We start from the raw sequence: 26318 nt of genomic DNA on the forward strand, positions 1-26318 counted from the left end.
TTGTTATTTATATGTTTTTATATTGGTCAATAATATCAAATCAAATCAAAATCTTGAATTCTTTTTCTATACAGCGGATGCCCTTGAAGGAGAGGTGTTTTTGATAAATCGCACCAGTTATTCAATGGAGATTCTTTTTGAACCCATCACTGCTCCATCATCGACCTTCCCTCATGTCGTGACAATCACTCCAGCCCCCAATGATGGTGTCGGCGACCTACTGATCCAGGGAAACGACAGGATCGTGGACATAGATAACCTCACACCGGGCCAGACCTATAGCATCACTATTAGGAGGAATGAAGTTCCAGGCCCAGTTAGGCAGATAACAACAAGTATGTTGTCAATTTGTTACCTTTTCTTTCTGAAAACCGAAAAGGGGTGCAGGCATACAGCATCCTGATTAAGAAGGGATGAAACTCATGAGTGCTGGTTTTTCTGCTTACATTCATTTTCTTCATATTCCTTAACCATTTACCCATAGAATGCCAGGTAAAAAGAGTTTCAGGTTGGTATTTTACATTCTAGTAGCACACAAATGAAATGTACAAGTATTTTGTAAGTGATTGGTACTCTTTAAAAAAAGGATGAACATACTGGACTCTCTATCTCTCTATAATATAATATATATATATATATATATATACATTGTAATGTGTCTATAACATGTATATTCTCATTACATATCAGTTGTCTTTTAGATTTGGATTAAGTAAAGTAAATTATCTTTCGTGATGGTTGTAAGCAATAAAAATCTCCCAATGGACAATACAACATTGCAATTAACATTCCTTCTGTCCATTCCAGTTCCCCGACCTCCCCAGGAAGTGGGCATTTGGATAGCCAAGACGACACAGACGTCGCTGACTGCTTTGTGGGAACATCCATTGAGGCCATCATCCACCTCCCCTATCCCATTGGTAGATCAGTACGTGATGGAAGTCACTCGTGATGGGAATCCAGCAGGGTCGCAGACCGTCGACGGCGAGGTCACCGCAGCTACGGTAGACGGACTGGAGGTCAGCACAGAATACGATGTCCATGTCACCTCTTTAGCTGGTGTAGGTGTGGACAATGTCAGAAGTGAGACTGTCACCCTCACTGCTAGTACAGGTAAGCACATTAACCCTTTCACGTTTTTTGTGACTATTTGCTCCTCATATATCGTCACCCGGCTGGCAGAAGGGCATTAGCGCGCAAGTGACTCAAAAAGTACTTTTCAAATTATTCGCATTTAAAGATTTGTTTTATAATTTAAACTTCTTTCCGTCCAAAAAAATTGGTTCAAAACTTAAAAGGCTAATAGAAATGTCATAGTAGAACACGGCCAATTTTTTTGGAAATTTTAAAACAAGTTTGAGACGATTTAGTGCTAACGCCCTTCTGCTTAGAGCTTCATTTTTTACCTGATATTCGAGCTAACGCCCTTCTGCCACCCAGGCAACGATATTGTGCATCAAATTGGCAACAAGAATATTTTACATTGTTCTTATGAAGTGTGATGTCTCTGAAAACAATATGTGGGTACAAATTTTGTTAATAAGTTGAAAAATTGCAAATTTCAATCAAAATAAAAAATTGATATTCGAACCTCTTGATGTGCTGCCAATTGAAGGACTTCCCAGTTTGTGACACCACTGCTGTACCACAGAGCCACTACTATTACTACTAATCTTTAGTTCTCCTCTACCAACCCACACGTACTCTAAGATCCTCCAACTCTGGTCTTCTACACATACTGCTTTCAAAAAAATCTTGGGGGGAACAAGCTTTTGCTCATGCCGGACCAGCCCTGTGGAATTCACTTCCACAGGAGCTGAAGAACTCCGACTCTTCAACGTCTTTTAAGAGCAACCTTAAACCCTATTTGTTTAATTTCGCGTTTTGAAGACAGACATTAATTCATTCTTTCATTTTTGCATTTTCTTTCTTATGTAAATTTACACAATTCTTTGTCATGATGTAATGTGTTCCCTTATATTTTGAAGTGCCTTGAGCATTTAATTAAAATGGATAATTGCGCTATATAAATCTCATGTATTATTAGGTGGTCTGCCGATGACAGATCACCTATTGATTTCGTTAGAATTTTCTTTCTTTATTTATTTATTCTTTATTTATTTTTATTTCTTCCGTACACTTTTTTGTACACACGTTCACTCGAAATCGACATCGTCAATTTCCTTCAAATTTCTGTCAATTATCAAGCCCTATGATTTCAAGTCAAATCAACTTTTTCAAGGTCATTAGGTCTTTGTGACGTCATCCAGGCGCCATTTTGTAAAAATCAGGTCATTATCATATCTCGATAACGAGTCATCAAAAATCAACCATATTTATTATACATCAACTTCAGGTCAAAGGTCAACTAAAAATTTCAACAAATTCCGCGCGCGCACCTCGACGCGCACGTACGCGCGCATTAAAATTTTAAAATGCTCAAATTCGTTCCAAATTAATTTTGCATACGTTTCAGGCCATTTTAAGCATTTTGCAAAAAAACGCGCGCACGGACATGCGCGCGCGTTTTCGCGCGTAATTGCATCTTCCAACATAGAATCGCCAAATTTTTTCTGTCATCATATTTGGCACATTTTTTCAAGCATTTTGATACCTTGTTCAACTTTTTCTGCCCATTAATAACGGAATGAGCGTCCGTTTAAGATAATTACCGTGCGCGCGAGCTTTTGTAATACATAGCATACATGGGCAAAAACATGCCTATACAAAATCCATTGTAGCGCTTTAGGATGCAAGGTGACCCCAAGTTTTTTTCCATATTTTGATAGAGTATGAATCGGAGATATGATTTCATGTTTCATTTGACCCTCAATTAACTCATGACGTCATCATAATGGCCTCCGAACTCAAAATTTCAATTTTCATATTATGACGTCAGCAGATTTTTTTTGGAAAATTGATTGTATCTCTGCAAATGTTGATCAATTTTCTTTCAAATTTTGATATGTTCTACCTTAGAATATTCTCTACAAATGCAGTCGACACGATATTTCATTTTGACAAAGGCATCATGGCGTATTTTTGCGATTAAAGGAGGCATGTCAATTTTTCACATTTTGCGTGTATTCTCTATGGGACATGACTTTTTCTCAAAACTGGATTCTACATTTTCGTCTTTCGCGAGCAATATCTCCGTCGTTTTATCTTTGTTTACGCTGAGCTTTGAGTATGTTGTAGCTGAGACAATAAGCTATCATAAGTGTGCCCTTTATTTTTCGATCAGATGCCGAGATCATGCTCATATTTCACTTGCAACGTGGGATTTGAGAATTCCATTTCTCGTTTACGTTTAATCGCTATGGGAAATGTTTTGGTATATAGGTAACGCACTTTACTTCGAACCTCGAGATCCCTGGATCGAGTCCGGGAGTCTCCAACAATTTTTTTTCTTCATTTTTTTTTCTTTTTTGACTTTTCAATGATCATAAAATTTAAAACAGACCACCTAATTCGTCCCCATGACGAATTAAATTTCTAGTTATTGTTATTAATATTATGATTATTATTCATTGTAGTGACACCCCTCCCCGGTCAAATCCTTGTCATCGCATACACTATTACCACCATTGACTTTGTGTGGGGAGACAGCAGCGAAGAGGCAGGATTTGTCCGCGACGACGTGACCTACTTGCCGCTAACCACAAATTCTAACTATGAACCAACTGGAACCAGACGAGGTAGACTGACAGTCCTCACGCCTGGTGCTTTGTACAACATTCGTCTTGATGTCGTCTCATCTGCTCCTCAGGACGACACTACTTCCCAGAGAACTGGTAATGATTTTGTATAGAACTTATTATTTTTTTTAAATTTGTTTTTACACATATTTATATAGGTATTTTTTCAGTTCAGTTTCTGTTCATTTTATTCAAAACCACACAAAACATGATATAATCTGTTACATAAAAAAAACTGGTAACAGTACACCAATCAACACATTTACGAATACATCATAAACTGAATGATTTTAGGACCCCTTTAGAAACTAAGCTTCTTAAATCATGGTATTCCATGGTATTTGTGGTGGTTTTTTCACACTTTTCTTCTGGATGCTGCCACTCATAATGATACCTATTAATCAAAATCTGGTAGTGATGCAAATTATTAGTAGTTATCAACTTTGTATTCAAAGAAAAGCAATATCTAGGGTGTTGAAAAATATATCTTGAGGAGAGGTTCACTTGCACATGTTACTTAGTCAGCTGCCATTTCTCTATATTTTTTTAAAAAGTTTCCAATGTACAGTTAATAACAAAATTATTCATACCCTTTGTAAATTCTATATTTTTAATTTTTTTTTTGTAACTTAAGAATGAAAGATGGCTGAATAAGGGCCTTTGTTAAATACTTTTAGATGTAAGCTTTATTATGTATCATTCTCAAGAAACACAATTCAGGGCAAATCTATTTAATATGTCCCCTCAATATATTCTTAATAGATTTTGCAGACCTGATGAAGCCACTAGAAGATGAAAGTCTCAATAACATTTCAAGATCATTTCAAGAAAAACAAATTATAGTCTTTGAGTTTATTTAATTTCATACAGTTTGTTCAAATTAAATGCATATTATTTTCAGACAATGCATACATGCACTACAAACTACTTGTAAGTTTTACCGCTACTAAAAAATGTTGTATATATCAATTGTATATCTACATTGATGAATACATTTCAAAGGCACATGAACTGCATGCAACTTTATGTATGGCCAATGAACACTCTAATCAACTTTTACTCCAAAGCAACTTTATATCACAATAGAAATTCATTTTAATCTTTTCCACACTTTTTCCCGTTATTGAACAAACAAGGAATGCTGCAATCAGCTTCCTTCACTCATATACACACATTTACAATACACTTTTCAAACACTGTGGCAGGCTATGTTTTTTTCCATGGAAAAAATAAAATAAATGATTTGTTTGTATGTTTGTGTTTGCAGTACCGCTGCCCCCGACCGACCTGATAGTCCTTAGCAGGACTCAACTGTCGGTGACATTCAGTTGGACTCTCGGAAACACTGAACTAGATAACTTTACAATCTCCTACATGCTACGTGACGACAATGTTGAAGTGACGGTCAATCCTGGTCTTACTACCTACGAGCTGACCAATTTGGAGCCTGATACAGCATATAGCTTCAGTATGGTAACAGTTAGTGGGGATGAACAGAGTTTAGAGGTCACTACAAATGGGGCAACAGGTATGTAAGGATTCTCATTTGATATTTGTTGTTGTTGTTAGAATTCATTTCAGAAATATGCACTTTCATGTATCTATTTTCTTCTCACTTTTCGTTCAAGTATTATCATCTAATCAATATTGAATAATGAACATCAATCAGCTTTTATTTCATGCTCATATTTTGTTTTCATGGCCGTGGTTTGTATTATTGAAAGGCCAGTCTAACAACTATTGACTTATAAAATGATTCCCTATGAATCTACTTAGTACCAGTGTATGAAAATGCAGGTGGCAATATTTTTATATTTCCTGTCAGATATCTTTTAGGAGGGATGCATGGTCCCCCCCCCCCCTTCCCCTAACTCCTACATGGTATAGCGCTTCATTCACTTAAATCTCAATCCAGGGGCTCAAGGTTTTAATCCCAGCGTAGCACTTACATGTTTTGAGAAGACCTTAATCCTCATTTGCCACTCTCCCCCGAGGTGTTAAATGGGTACCTGGCTGAGTGAACTGGGCACTGATTTCAGCTGACAGAGCTAAAGCTAGGGTAATAACATCCACAGTTATTTGGAAGAACATAGGGACATTATATCATAATGTAATATGGGCTATACATAAACTGTTCATTATCTTTATTACAAAAACATTTAAAGGGCAATCCAACCCTTGTAATAAGCTGATTTGTATGAAAGCAGAAAAATAACTGAAATAGAATGGTAATAGTTTGAAATGAATCGGACCAACAGGAAGGAAGTTATGAATGTTTGAAATATGAGATCACTATCATCTATGCAAACCTTAAATAGGTAGTTTGGTCAGTAGATTGTGACGTAGGACGTGGATAACTCTCCCATTTGCTGTGTCCAAAAATATCACTATTTCTTTTTACTTGTTAGTTCCTTCTCTCTTGGGGCACTACTCAAAATATATATTATAGGTACCATATTATTATTAGTCCTTTAAAAAAAGAATAATCCCTCCTGAGCCATGATTTTTTTAAAATTTAATTTTTAGTCATTTTATATATTGGAACAGATGGGAAAGTATTCCAGCAACACATCACATTGACATTGCTGCTTCAGCCAATTTGAAGTGCCCTTACGTATAGCGATTACAATTTTTGACATTTCATAACTTTTCAATATTTAGTCTTATTTAATTGAAACTTTCAAGATCAGTTTTCTTCTTTGATTTCTCTGCTTTCTTTTAGAGTAGTTGTCTATTTAGGTTGGATTTTTCCATTTAAAGATTCTTCCATTCACCTGAGTATATTGATTTCTCTACCTCCCCGATAGATCCACTGGCATCAAACACCATCCTTGCTGCTGAAACGACAGACTCGTCAATTAAAGCATGGTTTACCCCCATCAGTGGCGCTGCCGGTCCGTACGGTGTCGCTGTACCTGGGCGAGCTGATCTGACCATTCAAGACAATGAACCCCTGACCTTTACCCTGACTGGCTTGTCACCTAGCTCTGTTTATGATATTGACGTTTACAGGTCGAATCAGGAATACACCGACTCTGTCAGGACAAGTAAGCTCTTATACTATTATTATAATTAATTATTTTGTATTATTATTATTATTATTATTATTGTTGATATTATTATTATTATCATTATCATTACTATTATTATAACTATTTGTTATTATGATTAGTATCATTATCATAATTATTATTGATGTTACTTTAATAATTCACCACATAACAAGAGTATTTGTGAAATGGAACCAGATCTATTGTAAGTCCTCCATTTAATAGCAAAACCTACTGTGTCCTTTCACCAAAATATGTCTGTATATACTGTTCATGTATGAATTATTTGTTTCTATGCAACATTAATTTGTGATAAATGCTCAAATTATATCAAGTCAAATCATTGAACTGGAAATGCTAAGTGCGAAAATCTGATTCTCTCTACGACATAGATCCGCCTAATCCTGGTGAAGTGACTTCGCTTGAGGGTGGAAGATTTGCAGTAGAATTCAGCTTCAGTGCTGGTGTTCCTGCAGAAGCCATTAACTCTTATCAGATTTATCGTCAGGTAACGAGGTTTATTACTAACATGGTTGTTGTGTGGGAGTGTCGTGGTTGAGTGGTTTAAGGCACTTGACTGAAGATGCGAAGGTTGAGGGTTCGAATCCTTAAAATCCTTAAAATGCTTGAGTGCTATAAAGGCAGCCATGCTAATGCTGGGGTAATAATGATGGAACCCCAGGAGTGAAAATTTGTCAAATATTAGTACTATACAAGACTCCACTATTCATATATTTAATATCATTACTGTAGTAACTTCCTTAGTGTCTGCCTACCATGGTACCTAGCCATAAGATCCTGCCCATTAGGAAAAATAGCAAATTAATTTCCTTTTCTCCAGTCATTGAAAAGTGAAGAGATGATTGGTACAACATTAAAGAATAGCTGTGAATAAAGACATTCTGAAGGGTTGAGTCTAAAGCTTGAGATAGTTAACTTTCGGATGAAATGCTGTTTGTCTAATCTTTTCTGTCTTTTTTGTCTAAGAGGAAAAGCTTCACTATTACTTCACTGTTATTATTTGAATATGGAACCCACTTCCTTCTTTTGTTGGCATTTCGGCTTTGACTGACTCTTCTATAAAGAATTTTAAGACACACCTCTTCAATATTAACTGAATATGTTAATTACTTTTCCTTTTTGGGATTGGTTGTTTGTCGTTAGCATTATTTTTAAATTTTGATGAGAAATATTTCACAGAATTTTTTACTATATAAAAAGCAGTTATATGTATTTATGTATGTATTCACTGCTAGCCAAGAAGAGTCGAAGAATTCGAAAACAATTGCTTGAATCAGAATTTGTATTGGTCCTATGAGAAGTAATCAGTCATGCAAATCCATTCCTGTACAATTTGATATGTATAAAGAAATACAGAATACAGACTGATGTAAATGATGATTATGGAATCAAGAGTGCAATAACATACCATGATATTCTTGTCTAGACAGTCCCCTTAGAGTATTACAAGTAAAGAGTATTAGGAATATACCAAGTCTGGTTTAAGCAAATTTACATGCATCACATATGGGATTTCCGGAGGGTCTAGCTGTCTTTGAGGTGAGAACTTAACAAAACTGAAGCTCTATGTAACTGTGACTTTTTCAATAATTCTGTATTTTTGACATTATGTTGTCTAGGGTGATGGAATGTCAAGGGTCCTTGGTAATCCATCGTGTTGCAACCGGGTGTTGCTTGCAACGTTGCTTGCCACTGCCCCACTGTCATTTGAAGACACAGGTCTGAATCCTAATACAACCTACATGTATGAGATCAGTTCTCTCCTCAATGCTGCAGATGGCTTTCCCCTCCAAATGAGCAATCAAGTACAGCTTGTCGACGTCGTCACAGGTAATATTTAGAACTAAACCATTTGTTTCTTTGTGTGTTCAAAAACAGGATTAGTAAACAGTTACATGTATGATTCAAATGCAACTGTTTTTTTTTCTGTTTTTATTATTGTGTTTTAAATATTATCATTATTTAAATTTCTTTTTGTTATTGTTATTATTGCTAAAGCTGTATTGTAGATGTACGTAATGCTAAAGCACTAATTATGAATGTCATTGTTTAGTCTCTATAGCAATTTGTAATTCATTCCCTTCTATTTATTTCAAACCAGATGAACTCCCCGCAGGAACCGTGGACGTTCGTGAAACGACGACTACTACCATCAACCTGGTATGGCTGACAACTGATTTGAATTCCTTGGCTTTCTTCATCAGCTACAAACCTACACATGAAACACAACAGACACAGAGAACTCTGTCTGTATCACCAGAAATCGTGTATGCTGAGTACACTCTGGATTCACTGACTGCTGGGGAGCTCTATACAATTAGAATACAGAATGGTGACAACGACCTCAACGATGAGATCACACAGAGAACTTGTAAGTACGATTTTGAAATCTCGGCCCCAAATCATGTGGCATGTTTGAAAGAAAATCCAACCTCAAAGCCTATCTGTACTAATTTGGCCAGGGGGAATTAGACCTCCCTGCAAGGCCACTGACAGCTGGTATTTTGAATGAACACATTACAATGAAATTCATAATGAAAGCTTGTAAGGAGCCTTGCTTCCAACTGTTTAATATTATACAGATATTGACTGGCAGGGGGTATGATATAACATTCTTTGGACTGCTGAAGAATGTTATATACCCCCTGCCAGTCAATATCTGTTATATTAGATACCGGTAGCCCTGGTTTGAAAAATTTAGGGACGGAGGGGGGTCAATTTTTTGGCCGGAATTGGCAGAGGATGAACAACATTTTAGACAAAATTGTGAGAGAAAAAAAATATTAGATATAATTTGAGAAAATTTTTAAAAATTTCAAGGGGAAAACAAAAATATTCTTATGAAAAAAAGAAGGTATTTTGGGGGTAAAAAAAAGGTAATTACAAGGGGAAAGAAAAAATTTGACCCTCATACGTTCTTCAAGAGGGCGACATGCATGGATTAAAAATTTATTTATTTCACCAGCTGGTGAATATAACCGTTGAAAGTGACCGGCCAGGAAAATATAACAATTACGATCCTCGCAATTGATATCACATGACGAGCCCTGGACCAATCACATCTCAGTATCTGTCTAAGCTATCTAATATTCTTGATTGTTTCCAGGGCCGAATGCTATCACTCAGTTGACGTCGTCCCTCACTACATCAACCAACATCACACTCAACTGGAATAGCGCCCCCAGGGTTGTGTCGTATTACGAAGTCGCGTATGATCCTCCCAATGGCAAGTCTCCAAGACGCACTGATGTACGGGCAGATGAACCACGCACCCTTACCCTGTCAGGATTGTTCCCTGATTCTCAATATACAGTTACCGTGGTAACGTGGTCTGGGACCGGTGAAGATGCTACATCAAGCACACCATTCTCAGTCATGTTTAATACAGGTATGTGTATACAATCTAGAATCATTATTGTGCAGTGAAAATTATTCTTTCCCCATACTTACCATATTGCCTCTGCTGTTAAAATTTGTATTGAAATGACATGGAAAAAGTTTGATTTTGATTTTTCCAGGTATCTTTCATGAAAGATATCCTGTATCTGCTAGTAAACCTTGTATTAGAATAACTTGAAAATTTGTTTTTTCCTCATTTGATATAGCTCCTATCCAACCACTGCAAGTCATTGTGCGATTTGTGAATGAGACCGAGGCCCAGTTGACTTGGGGTTTAGTTCTTGGAGAGGATACGTACATCATCACCGTGGATGATAGTGGTTTGGACCCTGTCTCATCTCAAGTAACAGTTCCGGAAGGGGAAACACCGTTGTCTGTGAGGAAGGGGCTAACACCTGGAAGTCTGTATACTGCAATCGTTCAGACTACAAAGGCGAACGGTCGGGATCAACAATTCAGGACATGTAAGCCTCTTTACAGGGTGATCCAACCTTTGTAACGATTTCATTTGTACAAAAACGGAAAATAAGAGAAACAGAATGGCAAAAGTTTGAGATAAATCGGACCAATAAGCAGAAAGTTATGAGTGTGAAACCACTATATATATATGCCAATTTCAAAGTCAGAAATTTGGTTACTATGGATTGTGACGTAGTTGCAGATAACTCTCCTGTTTGTTGTGCATAAAGGTACCATAACATTCTGCCCATGTGTTTTTTGCTTGAAGTCAAAAGATCACATTTAAAATCTTGCAAGAAACAGATTTTTACTTTGAACAAAGTAAATTGATTTCTTTTTTAAAAAATGCAAAAAGAATAGAAACTTGCAATAAAGGGGTTTACTTTGATCAAAGTTTAAAACAAAATTACATTGAAAACACAAGAAGTATAGAAACTCTATCATAGTTGGTTTTCATTGAGAATTTGACATCATTTGAATGTTTACCCAATAACAGGTGTTGTCATTCACCAAGAGTAGACTTCTCTTTTACGACTAACATGTCTTGTGTAAGGGCACTGTGCCCTAGCCTAATGTGATAAGGCATTTTCATTTTAAAATCAAATTTCCCTCGCCCTCGAGATGTGAAAAAAGTTGGGAGTATTTCTGGTGGAACCATGTGTTTGCTGCTTCAGAGACATTTGCACACAGAGACACATTAATTGCTAATTGAATCACATCTTGTTTCATCATATTATGATGTAATACACAGGGATACTGACAGCTATGAGGCTTTAATGTCTTTTTGCTACACATGTTCATGTATGTTCAGCTTTAATAGCATGCTTCCCTTCTTTCTCTACAGCCCCCTACCCTCCAACCGATCTTGATGTCACCGAAAGTACCCCAACATCCATCAGCGTGGCGTGGGCACCACCAAGGGCTGGAGGAGTCTTTGACGAGTACATCTTGTCCTATAGCATTGGGGATAGAATCAGGACGGAGGTTGGACGATTCGCACCCGATGTCACCACGGCAACCATCAATAACCTGAACACGGCTACCACCTACAACATCTACCTCGTTACCGAGGCTAATGATGGAGGTTTCCCCCAGAGCAGCGATGTGATTACTAGGGAGGGGCGAACAGGTAAGAAGAGCATTTCTATTCGTTTGGTTTCAGATGACACTATTCAATCTCTTGGAATTTTCCCATAGATCCCATAGACGGGCATGGTGGCTCAGTGGTTAGAGCGCCCGCCTCATGAACGGATGGTCGTGGGTTTGATCCCCGACTGAGTAATACCAAAGACTTATAACAATGGGACCTTCTGGCTTCTAGATTGGAGAAGGGTAGTAGTAACACATTATTTTATGCAGGGCCCGCTGGAAGAGCAGTTTCATAACTGAAGTGGCTACCCTGGGTAAATAAAACGTTATTATATTATTATCATGTCACTTTTCACGCCACTCTACAATTCAATCAATTCAAGTTCATGAAAACATATTATATACGAAGGATGTAACATGCTGTAAACCCAGTGGCTTGAGATAATTGTAAGAGCAACTTGTTTTTGTTTTAGATGACACCTTTCAGTCTCTTGGATTTTTCACGCAATTCGTTTTCTCTCCTATCTACTCCAAAATGAGTCTTTGGGCTTATTGTCAGTTTGATGGTGGGGGAAATAAACATTTCTATCCTCTTTAAGTTCTGCTATATCCTCCTTCCTCATTTCACCTCATTGTGTGGAGGGTGAAATTATCGAACAGATATTTAAGAGGAATAATAATGATAATAAAATGCTTTTATGGCTAACAGTATGGTGCTTTCAGCATTGTGAATATGATTATGACACTGCCACTCCACAGTTCAACTTCATTATGCGATATTTGTGTCTAGATGTTTTTATTTGTTCTTCTAGAAATCCCAGCTCCTGGAGAGATCATCATCATCAACCGAACTCCGACCAGCTTTAGATTCCAGTGGGGTCCATCCACTATGGAAGATGTGAGTTATATCACCACTTACAGACCATCAGATGGCTCCAAGCTTGATACCCTCAGCATCAGACAGTCTGATGTTACTGGTGCTATCCCAGGACGTCTCTATGAACTCACAGTTTTTGTTCTCCCAGGAGAACAGCAGGAAACGGGCCTCGTTCGAACCTGTAAGTCGCTATTATTACCTCTTCCAGTCTGCTAACGTCAAGCATTTATTAATTTGTCTGATCCGTTGTTGTTATATTTGTTTTGTTTTCTAGGCCAATTTCATCCCAGTCTGCTAACTGCAAGCAACTAATTTGTCTGATTTGTTGTTGTTATGTTTGTTTTGTTATCTAGTGCCTTCAAGTCCAGTTCTCCTAGCTGCAACCGTTGTTGACTATGTCTCGGTGACTTTAGTGTGGATTCCAGGGAGTGGGGAGTATACCGGCTTCATCATCAGCTACAAACCCACAGCGGGCATTAAGTACATTGATGTGGCGGAGGTGGACCAAGATGTGAGGACATGGAAGGTCGAAGGCCTCTCCCCGGACGTTTCGTATGACTTCCAGGTCGTTGCGGTGAGTGGAGAAACCGACACCACATACAGTGAACCTACCAGGAAGACAAACACCATGACATGTGAGTTTTTACCTTATTGGGAAGAAATTAAGCTAGGAGAGTGAGATGATGTTAGCTTTAGGAAGAAGAATAGTATAGTAATAATGACTGCTTTGAGAGACATAGTTGTTTTTATATGCTCAAGGGGAGCATATAAAAACAACTATGTCTCAAAAATTAAAGTAGTCATTATTACTTTTATATACTGAAAAAAGAGTCAACTTATGACACAACCTTGGCTTTTCTCTGAGAGTTAGACTACAGGTAGTCTAGATCTAGCCTCTAGCCTCTAGGAATCTATGTAGCATTTTCCCCCTAGGCCTAATTCCTCACAAATTTCGAAGCTGTTGAGTGTCATAACCTTGACCTGAAGACCTAAAGGATCATCCAAATCAAGCGAACCTTGGATTTTGTCCATGTCTTCTGCTGAGATAGCTGGTTTGTGAGTCACAACTTTCTTTCCTTCTTGTTTAAGCATTGCTGAAAAACACTTAAAAACTCTTGTCGAATTGGAAAAATCTTCATGCTTAATTTATGATGTCGACATTGTTGGAATTGAGGAAATGACGCTGAAATCTGAATCTCTAGGCCTAGGCCTAGATCTACGTTGTCCAGCTCCGAATTTGGAAGTTTGTTTACACTATCTAGGTCTGTGTTGATAACTTGCAGGTAGCCTAGATCTAGACCTAATCTTCAAATATTTTTATGGAGAATTTCACGTACCCTTTTGATGTTCTTGCTGTCAGCATAATTAATCAAGTCTTGCAAATGATCATCATCAAAAAGTTGAAATCTAGGAAGAGTTTCTTCAGCCATTGTTGCCTTGTTTGAAAACTAGGCCGGATTTAGTAGTACGATCGAAATCGCCACGATCGTCTTATTAAAAAATTGAAACAAAACAGGTATTAGAAAGATAACAACTTTTGAATAATGCCCTTTTAATAGCTTGATTTCCTTGCCTACAGCCGCAATTTTGATCTGAAGAGTCTGCTTAGAAAGTTTACAAAATCATATTATCACAATACGCGTGCGTGTGAAGCAGCAAGCTAGCTGCTTTGTGACGCGGCTAGCTGTGTCTCGTATGTGACGTCACAAATCTCGATGCTCTACGGAGGACCGCTGAAGATAGAAAATATGAATCTCAAAATTAACATTTTTGAGAGATGATTACTGCGGGCCCCAAACATGTTTTGAAGAGGGAAGTTGTTACATTCGATCAGTAAGGCTTCCCCTTCACAATGATATAAATTTGGATCAATTCAAAACATATTTGATTCTCTGGGTGACTCCTTTAAGGTGAAAAATATGATGTACATGTACATGTACACTGATGTATTTCATGGGCTGCCCTCATGAAGTCTGTTACTGCTATAAACAAAGAATTAGTCTTATGAACATTCTTGCGGGCAGCCGACAGTTTATAACCAGGGCCGGTATTTTATTCAGTTTTCGGCCTAGATAAAATACTTAGCCAATTAGGGTATTCAGTTCAAACTCCTGGCTTATTTTTATCCTAAATTCAAGACAGCTCCCTAGCAGACTAAAGCCAATTATGTTGGAAGCATGAATTGGCAAGCGTATGGTTTCATACGCAGTACAAATGAGCTGCACTCGATACATAAATTGCGGCTCACTTTTGATTGACCGTGTGATGTCACGATGCTTATCAGTATTTAGGGGAGCCTTCTAAATTTGCGACTGTGCCCGGACACGTCGGGGCGCAATGAATATAAAGGTCGCATCTCAAGAGACACATTTAGGCGCAAATTAAGGGTCGCTAAGGGGCGCGACAGTTACCCTCACCCGATTCTTGCATATGAAAAGAAACTGTCTATTGTTGGTATAAACCCGCTCTATTCTTCTTACGCCCTTTTGCGCCCTACCAGGTGATGGAAGATTATCTCTCCCGTCATTGTTCTCGCTCGTGATGCGCGATGCACAACGGTACAGCTTAAACTTGCTATACAGAAAGTATTTGTCAGCCAAAGCCTGTCTGTCCCTCTTCCTGTTCTCGTTCTGATAAACATCACATTATTTGTAAAAACTTGATGTATTCTTCTCGCGTCGCGATCTATTCTTCCCGCGCTGGGGTATTATCTTTCCTATCATTGTGGAAGCTTTGCGATGTACATTGCTATAGCACAGCCTGAACTTGTCTGGTGGGAGTGTTTTTGTTTTGGGGGGCAATCAACACACTCGTTCATCTTGATCAGAATAAATTATGATTTTTTTTTCTGTTGTTGGTTTAATACACCTTCTTTTAATATTTGTGACGACTGTATGAAATGTGAAATAAAGATGACTATGTACGATGAATGGTTGTTTAATTGCGAGCTTGATTGTCCCCAACAACAAAAAGTAAAAGACGAATGAGTGAATGAATACATGTATGTGGTTATAGTCAGCAAACTGATTACTGTTTGGGACACTTGTGTATGTTTGTAATTCGAATGATTATCAACATATTTGTATAATTTCCACGTCGCAATATTATTCTAGCGTCGTAATGGACAAAGGAATCATCATTCTCTCCCGTCATTATTCACGCTACGTGTAGCACATTGCCACAGCCTGAGCTTGGAAGAGTTTATATTTTGTCATTCAAATCCTGTTTTTCCTCTCTTGACTTCTAATAAACAACCCATATTGTATTAAAATAAAACTCGATGTATTCTTTTTGCGTCGTGTCTTTTCTTCTCGTGCCGTTTTTTGCAATAATCAGACTGGAGAGTTTAACATTGTTTTGGTAATCAATGAACTCACGGTGCATCATGATCAGTAAAGGAAAATCTTTATAAAATGCATTATAACATTACTAATGGTAATAATAACAATAATTCTAAAAGGACTTTTTTAAACACTCTTCCATACCCTCCCCCAAGTAAGTATAGATATGAATCAACGAAAATCTGAACGGATGTATTTTTTGATATTTCAGCTGTTTCTAAACCGTAACGTTAAGTTAATTTTATCATTAATAAAAATTGTATACTATTTGTAATTTGACAAATTTTTGCAAAATAAGTAAAATTTGCCGCAAATAATAGTGCGACACCCCCCCCCCCCCACCTGTCAGGATATTGTCGGTAAAATTGCGCTGCCGTCGGGAAACAAAGAGAAAAGGGGGAGGGGGAAAAAGAGGAAAGAGGAAAAGAAAGGAAAGAAAAGAGAAGAAAGAAAAAGAAAAAGAGGGAGGAGAGGAAAGAAAGGAAAAGAAAGAAAAAAGAAAAAAGAAAGAAAAAAAAATAAAAGGGAAAGAAAAGAAACGGGGGGGGGGGGGGGTGAAAGAGAGGAGAGAGGGGGAGGTAAGAGCCTGAGAGAGGAGGGGTGGGAGTAAAAGAGAGAAGGGGGTTGTTGGGTGGAGTCGTCTCGTCGAAGGAGCAAGAAAGACACGGGTAAATATGTTGCTGTGTCGGGTCAGCTGTGTCGGTATTCTTGCTCGATCCTCGTGTACTATATCAATGCAGAAGTTTGAAGTCGGTAAGATGTATATTGTTGGTCGGCCGACAAGTTTTTTTCCGCTACGAACTGTGACTTTTATCTGCTGTGACGACTTCGTGAGTGACTATAACTTCAATACTTGTATTTTCTCAAAGTTTCACTTTCCTATAATATCAGCTAAAGAAATCAGAATTTTAAAAATTTGGGGAAAACTAAATTCAAACAAGGTTCAAGAGTCAACAATGGTACGATGAACCGTCTTCTTTCTCTAATCATTTAAGGAAACGTCAAAGCTTCCGCGCTTTGCGCGAGAGGGAGAAACTGAATTCAGACAAATAGGGCTTATTAAGAGTCAAAAACGGTACAACGAATCCTCTTCTTTCTCTAATGATTTAAGGAAATTTCAAAGCTTCAGTGCTTTGCGCGGGGGAGGGGGAGAAACTGCATTCAGACAAGGATTAAGAGTCGAAAACGGTACAACGAATCCTCTTCTTTCTCTAATAATTTAATTAAACGCCAAAAATTCCGCACTTCGCGCGAAGAGGAAAACTTTGACCAGTCGAGAACGATACAACAAATTGTCTTCTTTCTCTAATAATTTAAGGAAACATCAAAGCTTTCGCGCTTAAGGGGGAAACTGAATTCAGACAATTAGGGCTTATTAAGAGTAAAAAACGGTACAACGAATCCTCTTCTTTTCTAATAATTTAATGAAACGTCAAAGCTTCCGCGTTTCGTGCAAGAGGGTGAAACTGAATTCAGATGAATAGGGCTTAATAAGAGTCGAAAACGGTACAATTCTCTTCTTTCTCTAATAATTTAAGGAAACGTTGAACCTTCCGTGCTTCGCGCGAGACGGGGAAACTGAATTCAGATAAATAGGGCTTAGTAAGGGTCGAAAGGTACGACAAATTGTCTTCCTTTCTCTATATTGTGATGAAACGCCAAAAATTCCATGCTTCGCGCGGAAGGGTAAAAATTCATTTAGACCAGTCGAGAACGATACAACGAATCGTCTTACTCTAATAATTTAAGAAAACTGGTCCTTTAGAATAACCAAATTTTAGAGGATTCACACTTTTCACAACGAAAAACTTCTCCATGTTTCAGTCCTTGCGCGATCATCTCCAGCTCCAGCAGATATTGGGCGTCAGCGCGCACACCGGTACTACCGGGGCAGTATAGCCACTGCTGACGGCTGCATGCGCATTAGCTGCACTTCGAGCTTCCGTTGTTTGTATCAATAATACTCAAAGAGTTGAAAGAGAAAGCGCCATTTCATTGGTTTAAGGTTTGAAAATTGATACTCAATATTGTGTTAAAGTTATATCAGAAAAGATAATCTTTATTTTATAATTCTACGGGGCGATTTTTAATTTTGCAATCGCCCCCGTGAGCAACCTGACGGGGGCGAATATGGAGCTCACGGGGGCGAATCGTCCATCGCCCCCATGTATTTTGAGCGCTGCATGCATGTGTCCATTGGTTTATTATGGTAGTTTGTTCAAATCATATAAGTTCTGTATGTACTTTTTGTAGTTTTTCCTCTCGTAGCAGCAATCAGAAATATCAAGTGACCATCTGATGTCCAGACTTCTTGACCTTTTTGTGATGCTTGGCTTTCCACAGAAAGCTTCATCAATAGCTAAGCCAGACCCCTTCAGTTTGCGTCTAGCGTGTACAGCTGACCGCTTCCGATAGGAGCAGAACTTCACTATTATTGCTCTCGGCTTTTTCTTCCTGGTTGTAGCGCCATCTGTGGTAGTAGTAGTTGTTGCTGTTGCATCTCCGCTCTTCGACGAGCTGCTTTGCATCCTGGGTGAGACACGATGAGATCTATCAATCTCCTCCGCGGACGATTGTACGCCTAATCGCTCGGACACAAGGCTGCAGATCTGACCATCCGTATTCTCATCTGTGTTTTCAGGAATGCCGTAGAATTTTAAGCAGTTTCCTCTTGAATACTGCTCCATGACATTCACAGAAAGTTGGAGGTTGTTGAGAGTTGTTGCTCGGGTGGAGATCGTGCTATTCAATTGCTTGATTTCCTTTTCTTTGGCCTGGACGTTGGCTTCTAATTCCATTATTCTTCCATCGTTGATCTCTAGTCGTTCTGTTGTAGCAGTATTACTTTCCTCCAATCCCTCAATCTGCTCAAATAACTTTTTCAATTGTCTGTCGATTGCCTTTTCCACTGCTGAATCAATTGCTTTGAAAAAGGCGTTGCTTTTTAGGTAATCCTGCACTGCTTGAATGATCGTGTTTCCATGAAATCTTTGATTTGTCCTTTCTCTCTTATGCCATCCACTTTCAGATCCCAAACTCTTTTTACGGGCTCATCATCTTCCCTTCTCAACACATGACCCATCTATCTCAATCTACTTCTCTCTTTTTAGTTTCTTCCAGACCCGACCTTTCCATGAGCTCACCTGTGTTCTTCCTATCAAACAGTTTCACACCACACATCTTTCATATCATTGCTCTTTCTGTTCTCCTCAAGATGCCCTCTTGTACTGCTTTAAAAAATCAAAACATAGTAATAATAAATGTGGTCTATTCTTCCATACATCTTCCTTGATTTACGATTTATTTATTTATTTTTCCTCTTCAGTATCTATTACTGCCGACGCCTTTGTCGTGTTGGACTACAACTCAACTTCAATTACTGTGGCCTGGAGAGACACAAACACCAATATCATAGTCAGCATTGACCCCCAGGACGATGAAGCAAGGAACGTGAATGTTGGTGAAAGGCCCGTTCATACTTTCACCGGTTTGAACTCATCCACTGCTTACACTATTACCTCATTGAGTCAATTGCAGAACCTAGAGACTCAAGTTAGAACGAGTAAGTGAAGATGATCATTTTTATGTTAGTTTTTGTTCACTTAATACTCGTCTTTCAACAAAACTATTTACCTAAACTTTGGGAGCAATTACGAAAAAATGGATCTTCTAATATCACTTTTCCTTAATAGACACCTGTACAAAATCTGGTAAACAATTTCTTTTTTCTCCAAAGTTACAAAAATGGATTTTGCTCCTTTTGGAATTAAACTCTTATATTATGTGTGACATTCTGACATGTGGACCGTGAGTGACCTGGCAGAGGCCAATGACGTGGCTCATACTTTCAATAGATATTGGGAAGTAGTTGTGCGATAATGATAATGCTCCCCATGGAGTGGAAAATGTGCATACATTGTGTGCGGGTAAGCCTGAATCCAATGACCGGGGTAATAATATATCTGTAAAGCGTTTAGGCACATCGTTGTATTGATGTATTGGCCGCTATATAAAAGCAGAAATTAAAAAAGAAAATGATCAAAAAGATGATGATCAAAGTCAGTTGATATCCAGTAATTTAGAGCAGAAAGAAAAATGAATACAAAATAAAACAATTACTTGTGTCATTGTAAACTTTTTTTGTTTACTATACATTACACAGACCCAGCATCGCCATCAAATCTGGAGGTTTCCAAGACCTCGACCTCGTTCTCTATCAAATGGGAAGCAGCCGAGTCGGAGGTCAGTCAGTACAAGGTTGATGTGAAGTGCGCAGATATGTCCTGTTCCTTCAACGGTGTTATCTACCCCAACGAGAGACTGGTTTATGAGCTCGAGGGACTGTTCTATCTCAGGGAGTATCTAGTGACCGTGTCGTCTTGTCTGGATGCGGATAGCCAATTTGCAGAGCAGATGGGTGAAGAACCTTTAGAGAGTAGCATCGTTACAGGTAAGAATGATACTGCCGCTGCTGATTTTTTTTTATGGTGGGTGGTGGTTATTTTATTTGACTGCTAAAAAAAACATAAATGCTTGTTAGTAAGCAACCAAAAGACCGACGGCTTTAGGTCCTCTCCGAGGAACTTGGTAATGAGGATTAATGCCTTACCAAAGGACACTAGCGCATCGACTTGGTTTCGAACCCGGGTCACTGGATTACGAGACCACTGCTCGACCGACTGAGCTATCGCGCTGATGATGATAATAATAATATTATAAAAGTAATAATATATTATAATATAAAATGTGATATGATACTATGTAATATTGGACTATAACACTCTTGTCCACCATGCTGAGTTGCTCAAGTCACTTGAATATTACCCCAGCCCTAGCTAGGCTACTGATTTGGGTGATCATAGCATTCAAGAAATTCCTTCCTTCCAATTCCATTTCAACTCCGGGGTGGAAAGCAGCATTCACAGTTTGTGAGAGATTTTACAATTAGTTGTCTTTCTAGATTAGTTTGCAGATGAATTTAGCACAGTGAGCATCAATAGCTGTCATCAGGCTTGATACAGTACATGCAGCCACTTAAAGGAATCAAATTTCATTACCGGTATCTATTAAAGCCTGTACCAGTTTGAAATGATGAAAATGTAAAATTCTCTTGAGTTTTTCCTGCTCATGTTTACATGTACAATATCTCTTTCCTTATATCCATATTTGGTTTTTAACTCTCTTTTTAACACTTCAGTTGCTTTCTTATCCTCTCTGCACAATTGGTTGTTTGCCTTTGATGCAGTTTTGCTCAAAAAAGTTGGCACCAATTGACAGAAAGATTGCATTAGGAAACACATCAGCTTTACAGAATTAACCATTTCTGGTCTTTACTTGCTCCATGACAATCCTTTCAACACAAATAAAGATTAATCTTGCAATGGAAACAGTTAAATATCTTGAAGGCTTTGATTCATGTACCATGTATATGTGCAGGACTACACACCCCCAAGAAAGATTACCGAGAGTCCATTTCAGGACTCCTCAATCCTCTCTCTCTCTCTCACATGGTGCACCCGCAAGCCTACTGTAAATAATAATATTATTCAGTTCTTGTAGAGTGCATAATACGTTATGAATTAACATCTCTATGCGCTTCCGAAGAGATTTGGAAATTAATACCATGTATCCCATAATAAAGTATACAGTATGGCACAGGAAGATAAAATTGTTTTGCATCTTAAGAGTTCTATCCCTGTCCTTGAATATGTGTAGATGACGTGCCTGTTGACGAGATCGTTGTTCAGGAGACCACGACAGACAGCATCACCATCTTCTACGCCACCGGTAACAGGCGAGGATTCGTTGAAGCCATCTACCTCGCAGGAACACCAGCTCTAGTAGGATCCAATACCTTTGTCACCGGAGCTGTAGTCGAGAAGACATTCAATGGCTTGACACCCGGAATGCTTTACACTATACGGATCACGGAATTAACTAACACCATTATGCAAAGGACTGTCAATGTCCGCACAAGTGAGTAGCTTCTCTTTAGACCTACTGGTATGGAAAATGAAGCTTTGATATAATGCAGAATTATAGTGGGATTTTAAACGGATCAATAAAGTTTAAAGAAAGTAAGATGCCTCTGTGCATTTGCAAAAATTTACACTTCTCACATCTTTTGCATAACTAAAATCTTTTTAAGGAATGATAATGTTGGTATATATTAAACTGAGTTGCCTCTCTACAACTGCAGAGAGCATCAAATACATTTTGATATCACACAGATTCATGACATTCACAATACTGAGTTTTCTCTGTGCACTGATTTGGTAAAACAAATATAATGAATGCTAATGCTTGAAAAAGGGGGGAAGAATGCTGGTTATATAAAAAAAAATGTTTTCCTTGAAAATGGTTTCTCATTGAAACATGTTCTAAAGTAACCTGTCTACAAAAAACACTTTTTGTGTTTCCCTTGGGTGGCCGCCATAGACAGGTTTAACTGTACAACGATAGTGACACCTGTCACTTTAGTAAGACACATGTTGAATAGGTGAATGAGGGGGTCTAATAATCAAGTGCTTATGTTCTCATCCCTTTAGGACCCATCGCTCCGTCTTCTATTTTCGGAAGCCCCACATCCACCGTGATTCCAGTCGCTTGGCTCGCCTCTCCTGGACCTATCAGCTTTTACGAAGTAACGTATTCTCCTCCCGATGGTACCACTCCGGCCGTTTCTAGAGAAGACGCTAGGGGAACTCTGTCTCTGGACATTGTTACTCTTCTACCCCAGAAGGTGTACACTGTGTTTGTTAGAGCTGTGGCAGGAGTGGATAACATGCCGAGCATCAGTGAAGCCGTAAGCGGAACGTTCGAAACATGTAAGCCGATAGGATCTATTGACACATGCTGTAACCCCTTCTGAGGGTGTTAAATTCCATAAAAATTCACATACTCTAATAATAATTATAATAATATTGGAGACTTATGTAGCGCTCATGCCTAGCACATTGCCAATCCTGGCGCTCCATTATTATTACTCCGGCTTTCCGACGGTTGCCTTTACAGCGCTTGAGCATTTTAAGGAATTAATTCCTGCCGAGCACCCATTTACCTCACCTGGGTGGAGTGTGGTAATTTAGATGAATGTCTTGCCAAAGGACTTTAGTACTACAACAGGGATTTGAACCTTGTACATTGAGACTTATCCACCGGACCGCAACACCTCTACATTTTGTTCACTAGACAGCAACATGCTCTACCAAAACTCTGGAATAATTTTTTTTTTTTCTTCCAGAAGTTCACTTTTATTATGGAGCTTTTTTTTTCTCACAGTATATCTTGAAAGTAAAAAGGACAATGTGACAAAGAATTTAAATTGGTACATGAATCGAACAAGTTATTTTATGGTAAATGTTTGTAAAGCTAGTTGCACAATAGGAACTAAAACTGACTGCCCTGAATGTGCAAAGTATCATTCAATAGATTAGAATTAATTTTCTATTAAATGTCAAACCAAAACGTTGTATTTCATGGTCATGCAATCTTGTCCAACAATGTATTAGTGAAAGGATTTGAAAGCGTCCTTCTTTTGTGACTATAGTTTAACGTTTGAATGTATAGCCAAGCTCTTGAATAGTAATCAGCCATTGCCTCTTCCAGAGCTGCCCACCATTCCGTTTTTGCCGGAATTACTCTGTTTTTTCCCCCAAATTACGGTATTACGTTTTTTCTTTATAAAATATTTTTTTTTTGTTGGTTTTTTTTCCTTTTTTTTTTTATTACATACCACACGTCAACCAACTGCTCTAAAATGGTGATTTCATCACAAATTCAATAGAAAACTAATTTTAAAACATACTTGAAGAGAAAAATATTCTCAAAAAGAATGAAATGCAGATAATACCAAAATAACCAAAACAAAAAACCCTGCTTGTTTGGAAAAAACAGCATGAGGAATGAACATTTCTGCATTGGAAGTGTGTCGCGCGTGAATGTAAGTTTTGTTTTTATGAATTCCTTTTTTTTGCTTGAAATTCCTTTTTTTTGCCATCATGATTCCTTTTTTTGGTCGCACAAGGCAGCTCTGCTCTTCATTAATTCATATATTTCAGTTCCTGATGTTGGTCATGACATCAAGTGAATATTTAGGAACTCGCAAACATGACTCTTTTTAGTCCTGGATATCTGAATTGACCTTTTCTACGTCTTGCAGTGTTCGGTGAAAAATGGAGATGCACTTGTACATGTGAATATTGCTTTATAATAATACTACTCTCTTCATTTAAATTTAAATTCAACTTCTCCTTCACCTCAGTGCCAGCGCAGCCAGGAGAGATCATCTTGCGCAGGATCACAACCGACACCATCACCTATACATTGAGTGAAGTGCCCAGTGTCCTCCAGTATATTGTTCAGCTGAACATAGGCACAGATTTACAGTCCGCAAATCCCCACGTACTTCCAAATGTCGAAGGAGAGTTTGACGAACTCACGCCGGGTCAGTTATACACGCTTGTTTTAACTGTGCCTGGTACACAAGGAGATTTGGCCACCATTCAAGTCAGAACAGGTATATTTTCTTTTTCTGATTTACTGTTGGTTATATTTGGGGTGATGATGGTTTAGTTTACTTGACTGCTAAGAAAGCATTGTGTTAAAGCCCCACTGCACTACTTGCAGCTACTTGCTCCCTCTATATAGAAAACAATGCCTAAGCGGTGCCTGTTGGTTCCCCATGATCCTCTTTTTCTTATGCTAATTGAGGGCTGAGTTGATGAGACAACCACCTGTCAGTGACCACGCTGGGTGATCTAATCCCTCTTGGCCAAACTAGTACAGACGGGATAAAGTATTAAAGCAATCAGGGGACCAGCTATTTTAAGTCCCTTATGCAGGACTGGGTAATGAAGATTAGATTCTAATCCCTTACCAAATGACACCAGCGTATCACTTGGTTTTGAGTTTCAAGACCACTGCTCTAGATCAACCAGGATAACAACGAATGCCATTTTATGTATTAGTCAAGTTATTGTTTCATTTCATTCAACATTAAATACATTTAATGTACTGTGCATGTCTATATTTATTCAAACAGAGGAAACAGGAGAGAGCAAATACATGAAAAACCTAAACAAAAGTAATAGTAAGGTCTAATTATAAAGTATTATAATGCTCTAATATCATTAATTTTTCCCATCTGAAGGCATTTAATGAACAACAATATTTGATATGCAAATGTAAATTATTCAAACTTTGGGTCCCTTATAAAAGATACATATAAGATAGAATTACATTGTTGTTAGTAGTTGTAGTAGTAGTAACAGTATTAATAGTAGTAGTAGTAGTAGTAAAAGAAGTAGTCGTAGTGGCAGTAGTGGTAGTACTAGTAAAGAAGTTGTAGTAGTGGCGATAATAGTAGTAGTAGTAGAGGTAGAAGTAGTGGCAGTAGTAGTAGTAGGAGTATTACTTGCAGTAGTACTGATATCATTTATTATTCATAGGTATTTATACATTATTATTATTGATATTATAATTATCATTAATACATCACCATCATCACCATTACGACCACCGTCATTTTTGCTATAATATTATAATCATAATAATAGGAATGTTACAAATCATATAATTATTATTGCTTTTCAGACCCAAACCCTCCAGGAAGCGTGTCAGTAGAACTTACATCGGTGCCCTATTCGTCCTTGCTCGCGGAGTGGGAAGCGCCTCCAGCTGGTTCCCTCAGCGGATACGAGGTTAGGGTCCGCCCGGCTGATCAAGTCTTGACCACCGTTTGGGACGTCGTTGATAGTTCTACCACAGAGCTACTGCTTGATAACCTTCTCCCAGAGGTGAATTACACTGTGGAGGTGCGGACCATCTCGGCAGGGGAAGGATTTTCATCTACGAGTGACCCGACTGAAGCAATGGGCAGAACTGGTTAGCTCAATTTAATTCTTTACCTACGGGAAATGGGCGGTCACTCTTCAAAAGGCATTTGAAGAGTCATGCTCTTCAGGGAACATTTTTTATCTGATGTTCTTCCACACTTGCATAATACAATGATAACGCTCACAAATTATTTTCACCCCTTCCCAGAACTCAACCTTCTCTTTATATGTTGAGTTAAGTAAAGTGACATGGAACCCCTAAAATAGAGAGAAAAACGTCTTTTGGCGATTGTTACACTTTAAGGGCTGCTATACAGATTTCTAATAGATATACCATCATAATAATTGCCATTACAGTCTGATAAAACGTGAAAGAACTATAGAAGGGAAACATGAAAGAGGTGAACAAGGAATCACTAGGTTTCACAACATCAAGCAAGACTGGACTCTGTTATTGAGAGATTAATTAGAATAAGATCTTATAATCAAAGCCCATTGATGTGCGTAGCCACCAACCCTGACCTGGGACGGCACTACATGAATGAATG

The 26318-nt window shown here is 38.3% G+C and overlaps 1 protein-coding gene across 1 annotated transcript in view; it reads left to right on the forward strand.

The window, feature by feature from the left end:
- LOC100893781 (tenascin-X) overlaps window positions 1-26318 on the forward strand; it is a 61758-nt gene that overhangs the window by 11216 nt on the left and 24224 nt on the right. The window contains exons 9-27 of the mRNA XM_030990406.1: window positions 75-335; window positions 808-1113; window positions 3537-3794; window positions 4966-5226; window positions 6506-6745; window positions 7141-7256; window positions 8389-8599; window positions 8871-9140; window positions 9876-10157; window positions 10375-10632; window positions 11472-11756; window positions 12529-12774; window positions 12947-13228; window positions 19260-19496; window positions 20097-20384; window positions 21650-21910; window positions 22483-22761; window positions 24198-24452; window positions 25529-25819. Coding sequence (XP_030846266.1) covers window positions 75-335; window positions 808-1113; window positions 3537-3794; window positions 4966-5226; window positions 6506-6745; window positions 7141-7256; window positions 8389-8599; window positions 8871-9140; window positions 9876-10157; window positions 10375-10632; window positions 11472-11756; window positions 12529-12774; window positions 12947-13228; window positions 19260-19496; window positions 20097-20384; window positions 21650-21910; window positions 22483-22761; window positions 24198-24452; window positions 25529-25819 — 4887 coding nt within the window. The remainder of the gene's footprint in view (window positions 1-74; window positions 336-807; window positions 1114-3536; window positions 3795-4965; window positions 5227-6505; window positions 6746-7140; window positions 7257-8388; window positions 8600-8870; window positions 9141-9875; window positions 10158-10374; window positions 10633-11471; window positions 11757-12528; window positions 12775-12946; window positions 13229-19259; window positions 19497-20096; window positions 20385-21649; window positions 21911-22482; window positions 22762-24197; window positions 24453-25528; window positions 25820-26318) is intronic.

Source organism: Strongylocentrotus purpuratus, unplaced genomic scaffold, assembly GCF_000002235.5.
Source record: "Strongylocentrotus purpuratus isolate Spur 01 unplaced genomic scaffold, Spur_5.0 spur5_contig_844, whole genome shotgun sequence".
In the NCBI taxonomy this organism is placed as follows: Eukaryota; Metazoa; Echinodermata; class Echinoidea; order Camarodonta; family Strongylocentrotidae; genus Strongylocentrotus; species Strongylocentrotus purpuratus.